The sequence below is a fragment of the Chamaea fasciata genome, unplaced genomic scaffold, assembly GCF_029207755.1.
Source record: "Chamaea fasciata isolate MVZ Bird 193981 ecotype frontalis unplaced genomic scaffold, bChaFas1.0.hap1 SCAF_2, whole genome shotgun sequence".
Lineage (NCBI taxonomy): Eukaryota > Metazoa > Chordata > Aves > Passeriformes > Sylviidae > Chamaea > Chamaea fasciata.
Window position 1 is genome coordinate 62,632,387 of NW_027094087.1, and position 19,004 is coordinate 62,651,390.

Genomic DNA, 19,004 nt, shown 5'->3' on the forward strand with positions numbered 1-19,004 from the left:
TGTTTTTCCCTCTAGCCTTTGATTTCTGTCACTGTAATACTATTAAAAGCTGTTCTGTTACACTCTGTTTACAGTGCCTGGTTTTCAGAACCATGGACATCTGGAGGCTGGATTTACATGGTAAAATGGCTATGGGCGCTATAAGGCTCACAGAAAATATCTGTTCTTTTATCAAGTCTGTTGACTTCTCGAGACACTTCACTCACTTTGCTAACTGACTTCTGCACACTACCTACTACACAAGTAATAATACACACATAATAATAGTTCACACACATGGCTATAGGTAAACAACATTTTAGCTGAGAACTGTCTTTATTTGGTTTTGGTAAGGAAACATCCCAGTTTGACTAATCAGGAGGCACTGTCACATGTCCACCACCTCAGACTGACCCTGCTGGGACCAAAGCCCCTTCTCAGCTACAGTGACTCAATGGGTTTCTCTTTTAACTCCCCACACCCCCCACTCACACAGCCATACCAGGTTTCCTCACCGGCTCAACCCAGGCCGAGTTTTCAGATATTCCATAAAGCCATTTATTCATGGTGGAGTAACACAGAAATAGCCTAAGCTGGTGCCTCCCAGGAGAGACTCTGAAAAAAGGAAACACTGGGCTTTTATCCCCTCATTAATCAAGCCTGACGAAGTCTGGAGTCCCTGGTTCCTGCCACATCACTGAGTGTTAGGTTACCTGGCTGTCTCCTCATGTCCCGTGCCCTTTGTTGTGCAAAGGGTGGCAATTCACGGCCTCTTGCCTCAGGCTCCCAGCCAGACCTCAACTCGCAGCTCCCACTGCAGCTGCACCCCAAGCTACCTGCACTCAATGTGTTCCTCAGCAGTTTTTGTGTTTTATATGTTTATATATATTCTATACATACATTTAAATGTATATTTATGTGGGTTTTGTATGTATCCTTTTGTGTTATATAAATTCATCTTTGGCCTTTTACCTTCAACCATCGATATGATTTAAAATAGTCTGGTTTAAATCATCAGCAGTCAAGGGCATCAGAACAACAGGCACAGCAGCTGGAACATTGTCAGAAATTGTGCTAAATATCTATTTCTGCCGTATATTTTCTTTTGTTTGATATTTCTTACACTGTAAAATTGTGGTATAAGGTAACAGGTAATGCTTCTGTCAGCACACAAATTCTCCTCTACCAATATCAAAGCTTGATAGGATAACGTCATGTGATACAGCAAAAGGTTGGAGACTGAGAAATAAGTAACACAGAAAAACTAAACCTAGATGTCAGTTTGGCATGCAATCAAAGCTGTCGACTTCTAACCACTGCAGCTGCCCAGGCTTTGGTTAACTTCTCATTGATTTCCCTAAATAGGATTTCATCTAAAGCACCAAATTAAAAACTGAGGCTGAGGGATGGTTCTGTAAATTGAAAAGTGTACAAATGAATGGCTAGCCAATACACTTGGCAGCTTTCATCTTTATAAAGCCTCTGCTTCTGAACCTTACAGAAGTTGGCAGAGGTCAGGTTAGGGTTTGCGAAGAGGAGAAACAGAGAGAACATAAAAAAAAGTAACAATTTCTTTTACTACATGAAAAGGAATTATTTAGTGAGAGAGGAGTAGTTATTAATGAATGCATTGTTTCTGATAATGGAAGGGTATAGTGAAAAATACAGCATGGTGAAGGTCATCTAAGTAGAAAACAAAGAAAAACAAACAAAAATAATAGAAAACCCACTCCAAACTAAAATCAACAACCCTCTCTTGTAATAAATCCCTGTGATCTGCAATACATCGAAAAGCTGAAAAACATGCAGTAGCAGCCATTTCACTTGGTGCTATTTCCTGATTGCTACATTCACGTATCCAGGCATATATACCCAATCCTCCAAAGAAAGGTCCAGGGTTTACAGTGCTGCAATATATTAGAAATATGACAGCTCAAAACAACACTGTATTAAACCCAGAAAAATTATTTCAAAGACTCAGCACTGTTGAAACATTTCAGAATAAAATACTTTCCATTTCTTTCCTACAAAGATCAGTGACTGCTTATCCACTTTATCCTTATCCATGAAGCCTCATTAATCCTAAACCAGAAACAATTAATCTGATAAATACTGCATGAAAGAAAAGAAACCTTTCTTATTCATATTTTCAGTCCTCAGAGGCTACTAAAGTCACTACAAATGTTTTATCCCTCTCTGCTCAAATCAGGTGAATGATCACAAATGAGGAAAACTTTTTAAAGGTCTTAAGCAATGTCTACGTATCTCACCCTGACGACAGCAAGAGTAACAAAGGTTTTACCCAGAACAGACTAAATTTCCACTGATGAGAAGAATCTCTGGCACCTACTTGGCCAACTTCCAGTTTAGTCACATAGAGTGGGTAAAATCCAGAAGCATTATGAAGGTCAATGGCAAATGTCTGCTGACTTTAATCAGGATAAAGTTATCCTTATCTGTTCTACTTCAACCATTGACAAAGATGGTGCTGAATTACATTTTCTGTATCACTTCTGTTTATCCTCACAAAACATTCCTGCTAGTTTATACTGACATTTCATGTCCTTATTCAATTTCTGCATTTGAAAACTTACCTAATTCTGACCTCAGTGAAAACCATGTGGACTGTTTTTCACAGGTCTTGCTGAGGACATAATCTGATGTCACATGGCACAAAAAAGATGGACAAAAACTATAGGCACCCATACACTCACAGCCTCTGTGAGCAGAGTTCCCCCAAGCTTCTTCAACAAATTCTTGGATATGATTTGGAAAAAAAAACCAACAGCAACTAAACACCCAAACCACATACACACACAAAAGCCACCTGAACAAAAAAAAAATCAACAAGCCAAAACGAGCAGCACAAAAACCCTGAAACAAAACCAAACCAGTATGCACTTGAAGGCTGTGTTGCAACTCTAGGCTCAGACACCTGAAGTATCCACAATGTAGGTATTTAAACTGCAGTTTCAGGCAGTGAAGTACTAGTCCTTCAATCCATTGAATAATCACAGGGTGTGTTAACATTTAATATACTATAAAGCATGTTGCATGGTCTCTAATACAGTCAATATTTAAAAGAATTTAAGAGACATCTCAGGTGAACGTCAACAGAAAAAGAATTCTGACTCATAATCTTCAATCAAAGGAAATGTCCCTCCTCCCCCTCCCCCCCCCAAAGATTAAAATTGTTATTATGGTGAATCACATTTGTAGTCTATTTTTATCCTACTCCACCTTTGCATTTAACACTAGGTCATAAAATCTTTGAATTCTGGAACATAACATTCTTTTTAATTCTCTCCTCCTCCAAGGAAAAATGTAACAAAAAATTTCCTTCAGCATGAAAAGTAATTTTACTTTGTTAGACATGGGACAGGTGAAGAAAACTTGTGAAGAACTGTTCTCATCTCTCCCACCTATAATGTTAATTGTTGGTTTAAGAAAATAAAATAGCGTAAAGAATGGTATAAATCCGGGAATATCCAAGAGACTTCTCATGCCAATATATTATCAAAAATACCCATTTACATAACCTCTGTTGCACCCCACTTACCAGAAAAGATAGACATCTTAGTAATATAAAATAATAGATATATCTTCCTTAAAATATTCAAATGCATTTTTTTTCTCTTTCCCACCAAGAAAAACAGCTTTTAAAGAAATAAATCTGTGGGAGTAAGTAAAAATGTCTTTTTTTTGATAGCAGAATTCAGTACTACATGTCAAATGTGTTTAGAATACTACATGCTGATGATTTTTTAATTTCTTTTTTATTTTATGTATGACTGTAGTTCTAGAAGAAAAGAATATGAACATTGAGTCTAACTCCTGTGTTTTGAATCCTTATACAGGACCAGCCTTTCCAAAACATTTCAACACTTTCTTTACAATGAAGAATAAATCATCACCATCAAATTAGCCAGGCATATGTATGACTGTCTTCTGTTTCTCATTTCAATGATGTTCAAAAAGCCAAAAACACATTGTACCATTTGAAAAATCAGATTGAAAGATAATACTGCCAATAAGTCATGGAGGAGATAAAAAGCTGAATGGCTATACATCAAATCAAAAAGATAATTATTCAGTACTTTAGGAAGTTTCATACATTCTCTTCTTTCTCTTGCTGTGTGCAAACGCAGAACAATATACACAGTGCCTGTTCATGAACTTTCATACAGTATTTAAGGATCGATAGACACTAAATACGTGCTTAGATATTCTGTATGCACACGTTAAAAATATATGCCAGTTATTTCTAGGTCTTGATATATTTAATAAAGTGGACCAAGACTCAGCTGCCTAAAAGAGTTTGCAGAAAAGCTTGCTAATCTAGTGAAAAGCATTTGAAACATCTAGAGATGGTGAGCAAGCGATCTGAGACTTATAGGAGGGATAGGAGAAAGTGAAAACGTTTCAGGTCCAAGCATAACACACAGGGATCATGCCTTGTTAACACATTGCAGCTCGAGAGCTTACCTCAAGTGCCTGTACACAAACACATGTGGAGTTGAAAACAATCACAGGGAATTCATACAGGCTCCACAGGACAAGTGAGGAGGACAGGTTGCACTCTATGGACATGGACAGCTAGAATTCATGGAGATTTGCACTGGAGCAGGTGATCAGCTGATAGAGCTGAGAGATCAAAATCAGGTTCAGTGCAGTGACAAGTGTCTGCTAAAGATGGATTGATCAAGTAGAGAAAATGAAGCCTCTTTTATAAAATTTGGGAAAGCCTCACAATCACAAGGGTGGTTCTCAGAGGAGACAAAAAACCCCTCACAATATCTTCTGAAAGGGAAAAATGGTGGAGCACTAAAATTTGAAACTATTACCCAAAAAACAAACAAACAAACAAACCCCAAAACAAAAACAAACAAACAAAAACAAAACAAACAACAACAAAAACCAACAAAAAAGTAAATCTAGACTTCAGAAAAGTAGATTTCAATTTGTTAGACTTGGTGAAATCTAATGGGACTGACATCGAGGATGAAGATGCTCAGGAAAGCTGACTGATCATCAATGACAACTTCTTCAAAGCACAGGAAAAGTCCAGTGTGAGGCCCAGGAAGTATAACAGGCACAGCATAAGGTCAGTGTGGATAACGGGGAAATCCTGGCAGTGCCCAGCTGAATTACAAAAGCCAATACTGCCTCTGAGTTCATACTACTGAGGACTGTGATGCATAAAAAGAAAGTTATGCTGTCAACAAAAGGAGGACAAGGGAAATGTGGGGCCGTCACTCACAGTGTAGGGAACCTTGTGGCAAAGAACATGGAAAAACTGAGGTAATAGATGCCTTCTTTTCTTTAGTTTCTAGTGGTAATGACTGTGTCAAACCTCCCAGCTCCTCTGAGCCTGTGTCAGGGTCTGGGAGACTCAAAAATTATTCCTAGCAGAAGATTGAGGCACAAACCAATTAAGTGTATGGGACATCAGCCACTGTTTATGGTCTTAAAAATGTCTGGGTCATTAGGGTAGGTTTCTGATGACAGAAAAATTTGCCCACTTTTGAAAAGAAAAAGGCTGATTATTGGAGGAACAGCAGGTCAGTCAGTCTAGGCTCACTGCTCAAAAAAACCCTCCAGAACTACACCCAGGCTTGTAGAGTAGGAGATCCTACATGTGTTTACAAGGGTAAATCATGCTTGACCAACCTGACTGTCTTCGGTGATGAGATCATTGCCTTGGTGAAGAAGGGTCTCCTTGATCTCAGTTTTTTTGTTTGTTTGTTTTGTTTTTAGTTTTTGTTCTGTTTTTGAGTTGGGTTTGGGGTTTTTTTAAATATTTTATTTTATCCACACTAACAAATTGGTGAAAATATGTTTTGAGTAGGTGGACTACTAGGTGCCTGGAAAAATTGCTTGGACAGCCAGGTTCAAACGGTTTCAATGGCATCTTGTTTATATACATAGTTTCTGGGGCTAATGATGCCTTTGCAGCTGATGCTTTCATTAATAAACGGGATCATGAGGCAGGGGGCATCCTTTGCAAGTTTGCAGATGACACCAAAGCACTCTACATGATGGAAGTCTGTGCTCCTATTCAGAGAAAGCTTGACAAGATGGATAAATTGTCCACAGGTACCTCAAGTGCAGCAATGGAAATGATAGAATCCTTTCAGGATAGGGGCTGATCAATTTGGAGAAAAATCTATTTGCAAGAAATAACAGCCTCAAGTTAACCTTGTGAAGGGATTACCGAGCCATAGAAAGCTATTAGAATTTTCAAAAAGAGGAAAAAGTTCAGGAAATTTGAGTCAAATCCATATTGGATCCACTCTCTTCCCTCAGAGTGGAAATCCTCGAGTGAAGGATAATTTCAGAGCACAGATTGGGAAGCCACAATAAAATTTGATTATAAGGATGTTTTTTCTAATTGTGGTTTGAGATTTAAATTAACACCAATGGTTTGATTACTCAACTCTCTTTCTCCTCCAGAATGGATAAATATTTAATGAGAAAAATCTCCACTGCAATTGTGAACAGAGTAAAGAAGTTAATTCCTCTTCTATTTTTTCTCAGATCCCTGAGGAACCAGGTATTATGTGAGGAGTTACAGAATAACTGGTTTTCCTCCAAACCTCTATAAGCATTCACCAGAATGCCAATATTTATTTAGATATACCAAGAAGAAATTTTGCTCCCCCAGTAGAAATCCTGCTAAACTTTACACAGGACAACATCTTTAGGGTCAGAAGCATCACAGAATAAGTGCAATTTTTGACTTAAGCTAGGTCTTCAATCTTAGTTACAGATGCAATAGCTCAAAGCTTTAGTCTGCTTGTCTCAGATGTGCTGATAACAGCTTCTTATCAGTAGCACTGGAAGGAACATGTGAGGCTCCTTTCAAAACCAGATATGAGGAAATCCACAAAGGCGACTATTACATTATTTCTGCTAAGAAAATATGCCTCAAAATATCTCAAGAAATCCATCAGTAAACACAGTTATTATTAACCCACAACTTCTTTTTAGTTCTACATTTAATTACAGTATGTTGTGACACAAAGAGAAGATAGAGATAGAAAAACACTTTTAAAACTATATAACACCCCCAGTGCAGAAACCAGAGTAGATCCCCACCAGAGAGGGGAAAGAAAAAGCAAAGGAAACCCCACATGTTTTAAAATGTTAAAGTATTACTTAATATAACATTCATGACTGGCTTTCTTATATAGAAGAGTGAGTGTGAGAGAAAGCGAGATACAGGATAATACTTAGAAATATCCTATTATTTTATTCACTAAGAATGGAAGCACTATATGACTAAAGAAAGAAAGAAAAACAGGAATATGTTATATATTGCTGACAGACACCACCATCCTGCTTCCAATGGCAGATTCTTAGCAAGTATCTTCACCCAGAGACAAATAAAATGCATTCCTTATACAAGATTATGATTTGCACTAGATGCTAAAACAAGAGTGAGAGTGAACATCTAGATTACATTCCCTTATGGACCATTAGACCTGTCATAACAACAATGAGACAGAAACTAGAATACTTTTCATTAACAGCTCAAGGGTAATGCAAATATATGAGTCTGGAAGTACAGCTCTTCATAAGGAGTGAAAGATGTGGTTCAACTGTTTCTATTAATTCAGTGCATATACTCCAAATACTCTACACATATCTTTTAACTTACTAAAATGTAGGAGAACTAGTTGATCAAAGTATTGGAATATTGTTTAACAAAACAAGAATGGATCTATCTTCACTCCAGCAGGGCACTTGCTTTTTCCGTATGCTGTTTCATGTGCTTCTGCTGTGCATCTGTCTCATATAAAACATTAGATTGTTAGATTCACTATCAATTACAGACTGCAACAAGTCTGATTTCAATTACAGCAGGAGAGGAAAACAGCTTGGATCCCTAAGGGGAGATGGAGACACCAACAGGGTAGATCAAAAATGAGAATCGTACATTGCACGTTACCAATTAGGGAAAGTGAAGTCAAGATATTTATTTTGTAGATATTTATTTTTATCTAAACCTGATTTTTATCTAAACCTGATAAATTCAGTTTCACTTCACATTTGAGACATAAAAGCAGTGCCTCATCGATCAGCATCTATTTAGATGCATTTGAAAGAGCTATTTCCCAAGCAATTCTAATGACAGTTCTCAACTGCAAAGAAACTTACTTTAAAAACAAAGATATAATAAAATCTAATTACAAAAAATATCTCTGTTTGTCCAACTTTTCTGAATTACATCCAACTTAAGGTACTTCTTTTACCAGTTAATAGGCATAAAAAGTTATGATCAGAACAAAATAAAAACTGTCAAAACTTCTGCCAAAATTAATAACAATATCTGTATACACAGACTCCAAAAATAAAAAAGGACAGAACACCAAAAAAATTAACAAAAATTAAAATGTACAGAACATTTACTTTCTCAGAATCCTGACTGAAACAGTTATTGTTGTCTAGCTTGAACAGCATGGAGAAAGCTGGGGTTTTCTTTGTTTTGTTTGTTTTGGTTTTGTGTTTGTTTGTTTTGTTTTCCAGGAGAAAAAAATATTCTTCCACAATCTATTTCTTGGAAACCAAGTAATTTATGTGGTACATAATCAATTGATATATTTGAATAATCTTGGATTCTCTCCTTTAACCTTAGCCAATTTCCTAGAGTCTGCACCTCTTTCCTCTCTCAAAGAAACATTCTGTTAATTTAGGTCAAGCTCAGTCACAAGATTTGTGCTCATATTATATCCTCCAAAAACCTTCCTTCTATTTCTGCTTTTTTTTTTTCTTTTTTTTTTTTTCTTTTTTTTTTTTTTTTTGCCCCCATACAAGCATACTCCCAGATTTGTGTATTAATGTGTTGGGGTGGGAAGCAGTATTTCCACCACCAAGGAACAGATGTTAATGTTGTCAGTGCCAAAGTAACGTTATATTCCTAGAAGGGATGGTTTTGATCACGTGACACAAGATAAGAATCCACCCAAAAGCACAGCTTAGATAAATGGAAACACGACTACAAATGCTCATCTCCAAATAACAAAATTAACCTTGTATGAGATGCGAGGCAAAGTTGCACTAGCTGAACTCATAATTACATAATTGTTGCTGACTTCACACTTTGTTACAAATTTGGGTTGGGAGAACAGAGTGATAATAACCTCCATGACAATTGCTAGTTTGCCCTACGTATGGATGATATCAAGGACATTGGCTTGGAGCCACGTGACAAGTGAGACTGCAGGCTCACTGGCTTGGTTTACAGTGGCTTACACCAACAGTATGATTTATAAATCAACAGACAGCTAAGACACTAACTCCTCATGAGTGAACAGATCCATGGGCATCCAGCATCCCACAAAAGACTAAGCCTGAACCACACACACAAGAGACCAGATGACACCTACGCCCCAGCTGGGATGTGCAGTTGGAGTGTAAGTTCTGTACCCCTGCATGTTGGTTTGAATTGGGCTGAAGGAAATGCAGCTTTAACTGATGAGTGTGTGCATGTGTCTGTGTATGTCTGTTGTAGAATAGGCTTATTAAAAGACAAAGAGCTATTAACATGCTCTCATCTCTCCCACATCCTAAATACATTTTAGACTATTCATCACTGAGTTCTGTGTCTCCATTCCTGCATCCATCCCACCCCAGGCCAGTTCCCCCACAAAATTATGCTGTCTGCGCTGCTGCTTATCACCTACATGAGACACTTACATAAGAGCTTCAGCATCTAGTATTTAGGACCATCTACCACAAATATTAAAGGCTGAAAAGACTGAATTTGAACTTCAAGAAATAGAAAATCCATTAGGACTGAAACTTGTTTTAAGGCGTTTTTTTATTCTATTAGATACAAAGTTAATGGAGATTTGCTTTGCCAAGACTCCCTTTGAAAGAGGCTCTATAAGGTCTATTTAGATATGCAAAGTAGTCCAAGGCAATTCAGCTGTTGTTTTTTTTTTTTTTTTAAAGCAAGAATGCAAGACAACTTTATTAGTACTCAATAATGCATTGCAAAATGTGCAGTCCTCATTCACTCTAGAGATCATCAACGTTACTTAGATATTTTTCAGACTGTGAACATCTATCAGTATTAAAATGAAAAATATATTAGAACACCTAAAGTGCTTTACATAAGTAACAGCTTGGAGGATATTTTCAAAACCTAACATTCACAGACACAGAAAAGAAGCCTTAATTAAACTGATCAGACAGGCTATCATTGTCAGCTATCAAAAAAAAAAAAAAAAAGATTTTTCCTGTCGAATATCAGCTGGTAGAGAATAACTTTTTCAATTTTTTAAAACTTAGAACAAGAATGGGAAATATTTCACTCAATATTTTTTAAATCTCTTGAAGTATTGAACCTAGCTGAAAAAAATAATGTCTGACAAAGACAATTCTTAGGGAAAGGCTGAGAGGAGCATGAATATAAAATGTTCCAGAAATCAGCTTAAAGCTTAGAACTTTCTTCCTGTTTAGCTACTTTAGTACTTAATTTCTGGTAATTAACATCTACCTTCCTGAAATACATTTCCCTAACATTTGTAGCTCTTAAGAACCAGTTTTTACAATGTGATATATACAATAATATACTTCCCCTCAAAAATGGACCTGATCATGAAGCATTACATATATATTGCCCTAAGATTTAAATAAATCAGTACACTACAACTCTTTATTTTAAAATTAATATAGAATGAAATAAAATATTAAGCTTGACAGCTTCTGCTAAAACACTGCACTCAGGACCAATACAAAAGGAGATACACCAAAGTTGAGCTAAGAACTTATGTGCATGTTTAGTCTCATGTGGTGTTCCTGAATCTGCCTCAGTGAGATCCAACCATTACCTACTGCTGTAAAAAGAATTTAGAAATAGCTATAGGCTACTTTTAGTTTCAGTTTTTTAGATTTATGGTGTTGGGCTCCAAATAGAATGAAATAAAATATTCCTAGTGGAATGGACCTACATGGATCCATGGATCTAGTTCAACTGTGAATCCCACTTATTACTGTGTTCACTTTAAATTACTTGGCTTCAGCTGTGTCTAATACCTTTATTTTACTGAAAATTTCCTTCAAAATTCTTGTGGTAATCAATTAATTTATAATCACTGCATTTTCTATAATTAGAAATGAGACAGATAGATATCCAGGGGGGTTTAATCTACATCAATTTTATACTACACTAACTGAGATTCAACAAAGTTTATTTAGAATATTTTACACTAAAACAATTAAAGCAATCTCTTTATCTCTGAAATGCCTACACTGAAGTTAACATATCCTACTATTAAGGCTAAAGATTCAAACACCTAGTAGGTAGTTGGAAAATGTCATTTTAAATTTATATTCTGATACAGGAAACTCCAGTTTCCAGGAAATTTTCTTCTGATGTAGCTTAAAGGAAGTGTCAAAAAGTATGCAGTTTTGGGGAACAGGGCCTATATTAAAAAGGAAATAACATTGTACTGCAAATTTATGGTTTAAATAGTTTAACAAATGTAATTAAATATATAATAAGACACAACTACTTTTAAATTGCATTTATTTCCTTCAGACTCTAAAACTAGAAAGTTCTCAGCTTCTATACGGAGTATTCTTGTATTAGTTTTGAAGAGACTCTTCTAAAAAATACATATAGTGGACAGATCCTACAGTCCTTTACTTTGTACAAAAATCCAGTGTGGAAACTGACAAATTAGACTACATTTCGGGGGGGGGGGGGGGGGGGAGTACATATCTGAACAGACCATGGCTTTTTCCTTAATGCAGGGCTTTAGAAATCAAAGCATTCCACGCTGGATCTTCTCTGACTCCTGACTCTGATAGTGGAGGACAGACAGCATCTGCCAGACTCATTTTCTGAGAAGTCCACACGATGCTCAAATGAGATTGTTATTCTCCCTGGCTAACTGGGTTGGAGTGTAGAAGGAAGTGTTAAACCAGACTTTCAAAAGGATGCCTGGAGAAGGGTAATGTTCAAAAGGTTCAGCTCTGAGCCATTAATTGCTCTGAAAGGCAGTAATCAACCACTCACTTGTCTGAGTAAAGATAAGAGAAATGGCTTTATTATAAACTTTAGCTGAAAAATTCTCCCTTCCTCCTGTCAGATGGTACCACACATTTCTATTTCACAACAGGCATTACTTCAATTTTGCATGAGTGTGACAATATTGAAAAGAATGGAAACATACTTGTATACATTTGCAGTACTGCACTTCTTATGAGCCCTGCAGGAGTTCGGTCCATTGAATTCAGTGACACCAGGGCCCAAAAATACCTATCTTAAAATTAAATTCTTATTTATTTATCGCAGTGGATCTGATATCTTACCACCCATGGTTTGTCAGGTACCCAAATCTCCCACAAGTACTTCGGCATATCTCCAAAATTCAGTGCCTAAAAAGCAATAATATTTAAATAAAAAAGATGTGCCATTCTTACTACAGATCTTCAGATCACCCACCTCCCCAAACGGCCCAATATTGGTACTGTAGAAAGCAAAATGTGACTAAATGTCTACTGAATGCAGAAAAGTCACTTTTTATGAGGGTTCACAAACTTCAGAGGCCATAGCTTCGTGTTAGCAAACAAATGGGTGGTAACATTTAAAATGCTGCATCAAACATCAGTGTGTTTTCTGAAAGCTGATGAACATTTTGTTGTAGTCAGGCAACAGATTTTCAGATGCATTTTTATTGTTCTGTTTAGTGAACTACTTAGTTGTCTCATAATAAGAAACTTTTCTCTTTTTTTAGTTTAATGCACTATTAAGCGTTTTATTAAGATATTATTAATCAGCCTTGAGACTCAAAAAAGCAAAAACAGCAGATCTTTGAAACTGCAGTTAAAGCTGCATTTAATGTGGGACCATTAATGGAAGTTCATGCTCTATTACTAACTGCTGAATATAAATAGCACTATGTACTACTTCAGGTTCCCTCCTGAGTATAAAACTCACACACCCCAAAATATCACATCTCCGAGGACTAGAGTCATAAAGACTGTGTATATATGACTGTAGGAGAACAGAGGAGGGAAAGTTCAGTAGGTTACTAAGTTTGCAGAACCTTCAAATCTGCCTATTCCAAGAGGAACTGATGTTCTTATTTAACCCCAAAACAAAAAAAACTACCACCACAGTTCTGAACTATTTGAGCCAAAACAACACATGCATTTGAAAGGACAGTCAGAAAGCCAGCAATCAACACAGCAGCAGGCCTTTGCACTGTTCTGTCTTATTTGAGAAAAGAAAGCTTCCTAGAGAGAGACCATTACATTAAGACTAATGTTTTCGGAAAGTTGGACAATTTCAAATCCATTCTCTGTAGAGTAATATGCCGAAATTGCAAACAAGCACTCTGTGCCCCATATTCAGAAAGAACATTAGTATTCTGTATGGAATGGTTTATCCACTCCTTTACCACTCTATAGTGAGCAAAATCCTCAGAACACTTTACATCAAATAGTACTTTTACTTGCAATGGAAAACACGTCTCTTCCAAAGTACTCCCAACAGGTACCTTGGATATCTAACAAAAGTTCTGTTTTCTCGGAGAATTGTATCACAGTTCTGAAAGCTTTTTCAAGAAATCCCATTGAAAGCAAAAAGTCATCTTAAGCATTTTATCTACCAAAAGTATTCTCTCATATTTGAAATCACATTTCAAACTAAATTAATGTAGTCCCTTTTTGTCATCTAAAATTTTAACTGGGAAAAAAAAACCCAAACAAAAAACCAACTCAACCCACAAAACCCAAAATAAAATGCTTTACACAACCAGAAATGGTTTTTGGTCTTACACAAGCAGAAATGTTACTTGATCTTACACTCTGCTTGAAAAAGCACTTATGTAATCCATGGAGATTAATAGGGATAGTGTAACAATAAGGTTAAACCACTGGGAATTCCACATTCTAAAATCTGCCCATATTTCTGTGATGTTTTACATATGATTGTTTTCCTCATTTACATGAGTACAAATGAAGAGCAATTCACCCAAAGGCAATGGAATTAAACTGGTCAAAAGGCAAAGAAGGAGTCCCTGTGGACCAAGCTCTCTCTTAGAATGTATACTAACCAGTTTTATCCACTTTGACAAAGTGATGAGTTTTTGAAAGCATGCTCCATATTACCTAACGTCTTCCTACTTGTTAGAAAGTCACCTTTACAGAAATGTCACCTTTGCAGAAATAACAAGTAGTTTCCTGAAAATAATTGGAAAGGAATTACAAGACAAATTTCTATCAAAAATAATGAATATTTCTCCTATCCCCTTAGATAGCTGAAAGCTTAGGGAGACCATCAAAATAAAATAGGAATGAGCAGGAATAAAATCTCATTCACATAACAATTTGACAATTGAAAAGACAAATCCATGGCATCATAAAATACAATGGATGCCTTTTTTCTACAAAAAAGCAGTCTAAATCAGAAGTGAAATATGTCTCACTTTCCCATGCTTTTGGGAATGGTTAAGATCATTACCTACTGCAGGGACAGAAAAGAGAACCAGAGAATCAACAGATTCACAATATCCCCATCCTTCTTTACAGTTTCCCTGTGTGCAACAGCACCTCAGAAAGCTGTACAGAAAGTAGCCCCTGCTCTGAGTCTTCCAGTGGCAATTCCAGCCACAATTAAATTTGGACCATAGTCTTCACAAATAAATTACAGTTTGAGGCTGAAGGAAAAAAAGGTTTTGATACAAAGAAGAGGAAAAAAAGTAGTTGTAAAAAAAGAGTAAAATAAATCTAATTTTTAAGTATTACAAAGAATGAAGTTCTACCAGTCCCTTGTCCCTGGGGTCAGTTTAGAAAGTACTCCCATCAGCTGATGACCTAAAGTCATGATTCCTGCAATGGCTCGTGACTGCCATACATTTAAAATATAGGGTTGGATTCACAAGGTCTTAAGAATATATGGCTTCCCTAAAAGGTGTTCAAAGTCAACATAATTTAAGGTATTATAAAACAGCAAGATTTTTTTCTGTAAAACTTTGTACAGTTTTATCTTTTACTTTCTGTTTCTCTACTTCATGAGCTGACATCAGCAAAATCTTTCAACCAAAATGCACACTTGCTTTTTATTTCATTTATCATCCCAGATTTACAAACAAAAATGCTATGGGAATACCTTGAGCTCAACAGTTTGGATGGAAGAGGGATATGACAAAGTCAGCATCAAAGATGAGATTGCGATCCAACAGCAAGGAAGATAACAGAAAAAAATTTCCAATTGCTTTTTCCCAATAAAATTAAAAGCTAGAAGCAGAGACCTCTAAGAGTAATGAAAACAACCTACTGTGTCATCATTTTATGCAAGAAAGGGAAAGAGAAGATTAGCCTAAAACTCCTACAATAATATGGATTTTTTCAGCTGACAAAAGCAGGACTATATAAAATTTTTTCTGTGCTTTATTTCTAATTACCTTCTATCCTTTAATGAACAAGAAAGCACTCGATCTTGAAAGTCCTTGTGCAGTCAAAACTCCCACTAAAATTAATGGGACTTTTTTCCAGCCTAAGAGCTCTGAGATCAGTCCTCATACTTAGCTCTTTCTAAGCTACTTCCATTAATCAAACTTCTTAGTTTTTTTCTTCTCCTTTTCCACTAGGATCATATATTAAAACATACAGACACTAGAAATCATGACCTTGCCTGAGGAAGAAAGGCTTCTGCACTTTGTTATCCTCAAAAATTAGCTCAATTTCACAAGCAAAACCTTGATTTTGAAGAACCTTGATTACCTGGACACCTAATACTCAATTCTGGCCTCTTTCAAAAGTTCTGACAGATGTTGTGACATTGCCTGTGGAAGTCAAGCTGTCTAAATTACACAACTGGAATGCACATACACAAAATTTTTAATCAGACAAACCTCACTGAAAGGGACTCTGAACAGTCCTATGTCTCGCTCCCGTCAAAACAGGAGTTAGGAGACTATGGTTCAATGTCTGTTTCTCCTATGGAGGCTCACACAACCTGCAACATATGTCTCATATGCCTAAAAGGAATAAAATTAAATCGTTACTTGTATGCCTCAAGAAATAAACAACTTCATTTTGCAGACTTCGTTTTGCAACAAAATCTAGCAAAAAAAAATCTGTATTCAAAGGAATTTACTGTTATTATGGCTTTAATACAGTAGCATTGATAGCCCACCCCTAAGTTTTCTCCCACTGAAATAGAATAGGAGGCTCCTGCATAAAAATAAAAAGAAGATACACTGTAACAAGTCAAACGATGTGGTATTAACACTGTCCTAAGAAAAATTATGACACTCATTTATGGCTGATCATTAATAGGTTTTAGCAAGGATAATCTCCTTTGCTGTTTTTTTCTCTTCAATGGCACAGTAATGTGTACATAGATGGGAAAACTGTCAAGACATGATGGTGTTTAATTGTTCATTTAGAGAGACTGAGATTGACTGCACTGCACCAACATACAGTCTAGGAATAATACAATTCTGTATGGATTCTTACATAGAATTACATCTTCCTGTGAGGATGCTGTAGTATCTGTGAAGATTCTGTAACATTGCCCTAATTTATGAGAAATTTAACCATAATGAACTTCTGATCTTTTAATGATATTGAAGAAATAAAAGATCCAGCAGATCACAGAAAGAAGGAGGAATAAGGATGATGAAACGATTTGCACTTTGACTCATTAATATACACACATAAAGTACCTCCACAGTAAACACTCCATTGAAGAAGCAGCACCAGATTAACTCACTGGGTTCTCTTCTTTGCCTGCTGGCCAGGTTTAAATTTACTTCAGTATTCTTTTGCCTACAGCTCGTCTTTATGTTTAAATGTTGTAATTAATAGTACCTGAAAGCACACAGAAAAATAGTGGTAATATTGGTGATACAACCAACTGGTGATGGTTTCTCATCATGGAAGAGAAAAGAAACAACAGAAAAAAAAAAAAAAGCAGCAATTACATAATTTACAAAGATAAGAGATTTTGCATATTTTGAAAAATGAAATCAACAAAAAAAGCTTACACAGGAACAGTCACTTCCTAAAGGATGAAGTAGAACCTTAAAATGCAAATTGTAATTTATTTTTTTTTAAAGAATGAGGAATAATTAAAGTAAGAATATGCCAGTGTTAGAAGTAAAAGGTTCACAAGATGTGCAATTATTTCCTGTGTGTGCAATTAAGTGTGTTTTAAGAAAGACAAATTAACATTTTGTCAGATAAAGAATTGAAGTACATTTTTCACTGACTTTTTCCTTTTTTTTTTTTTCTTTTAAACCCAATCTAGAAACTATTTATACTGGTGTTAGCAATGAATACAGAACTCAGAAAATCTAGCAACATAAATGTTTTAGAGATGACTGAGAAATTTTACCTCATCAGAAGAAAGCTTCATAACTCAAATTTGATTCCCAAAGCATGTGCATTCCCCCAAAGATTTCTGTATTTGCAATACTTTGCACTATTAAAAATTTTACTGATAAGAACCACATCTCTTAACCATCATTTCTTCACAGACCTATACCCCCTGCCTTTATCCCAGGTTCCTTTGTCAAATAAAGTCTCTGATACTTGACTAGAAATGGTTAAAATGAGATGCAAGGAGGAATTAACACTGTAAAGACAGTGCAAACATAAGATCAAGTTCACCTTTCATATTTTACAGTCAATTCATTGCTCTCTTCTACTTATTGTCCATCTAACGCCTAATGAATGCTGATCTCCTGATGTGAGACCACTTGACAGATGTAAAACTTTATCACATGTAAGGTACTGAATATATAATTCCTGCATAAGTCTTCTCTTATTTTGAACACAGACATCTAGATGCAATCCATGCATGAGGACAACATAATCCAATTATTAACTAAATACCTCTTGGTATTTCTAGTACAGTGCAAATCTTTATGGCTGAAATGGATCTGGACTGACTGTTAATGATGATAGTTTATAACTGGTTTCAGTCATAAAAGATTATATTATCATCCTACAAATATCAATTATGGTGGTTGTTTACTTCTCTGGTGTTGCCTAAATTATCATCTGTGAAGTCTTCCCCCCTCATCTTAAGGGGAAAGGAAAGATATGGTAAGAAAGACAAAGAATAATGTGTGGTTCCGAGAAACAGATAACCACTATTTAGGCTTATGTGGATTACCTCTACGTGAAATAAATTGGTGGTTTATATTTAGCTCAGCGTAGATGTGATTTATCAATGAAAAAACGCAAGTAAACTATTTACTGGTAACTCTAGGGTCAAAATGACCTAAGATCCAAACCACTACCTGGCCAACAACAACTGGCTTTTTGCACTGCTGCCCATTGCACTGCACCAGTTTTGTGGATACATTTTGGAAAAAGTGGATGATAAGGCCCTGTGTATCCTCTCATGGCTGTGAAACTTTCTTCAGGTGAAACTGCAGAAAAGTCAGTTATATGAACAACCCTCAGCAACATTCAGGGGACAGATTGGCTCAGGAGCTGCAGCATTAAGTTAGTAAACAATATGTGATGGGAAAAAAGAAAGGAAAACAACGAGCACACTTTTTATACTCTCCAGAGATTTCTAAATGGTAAGTGACAGTATGCTAAAAACAAATCAACCAACAAAAAAACAAAACCAAAACCAAACCAAACCAAACCAAAAAAAAAAAAAAAAAAAAAAAAAAAAAAAAAAAAAAAAAAACCCAAAAAAAAAACCCAAAAAAACCCAACCAAAAAAACTCAACAACAACAAAAAAGCAGAATGGAATATTTCTTTAAAAGCAGAAATCTCCCTTCGTCATTTTCTCTCAGAGGCAGTGTATTATGATGTAAAAGACAATCCTTTACATCTAAGAAGAGGACTCTAGTATGGTGGAAAGACTGTCAGTCAAAAAAAGCTACATTTTACTAAAACCCAAAAGTGGATGTGATTCAACTTTAAAATTGGCACTATAGTTCAATATACACTTTTTTCTTCCCCCCCCACAGTTTAATGCTGTGGCTCCAATCCTATGAAGTCACTAAGCTCAAATCCATGCTGGGAATAAACACATACA

The 19,004-nt window shown here is 36.0% G+C and overlaps 1 protein-coding gene across 6 annotated transcripts in view; it reads right to left on the reverse strand.

Moving 5' to 3' along the window:
* Window positions 1-19,004, reverse strand: part of PCDH9 (protocadherin 9) — a 685,482-nt gene that overhangs the window by 374,210 nt on the left and 292,268 nt on the right. Inside the window, exon 3 of one of the 6 annotated variants that reach the window (XM_066176257.1) lies at window positions 12,304-12,369. The exons of 4 other annotated variants lie outside the window; for them this stretch is intronic. In XM_066176257.1, the coding sequence (XP_066032354.1) occupies window positions 12,304-12,369 (66 nt within the window). Of the gene's footprint in view, window positions 1-11,998; window positions 12,370-19,004 lie in introns of those variants that run through there. One more of the 6 variants, XM_066176261.1, reaches the window with a different exon arrangement.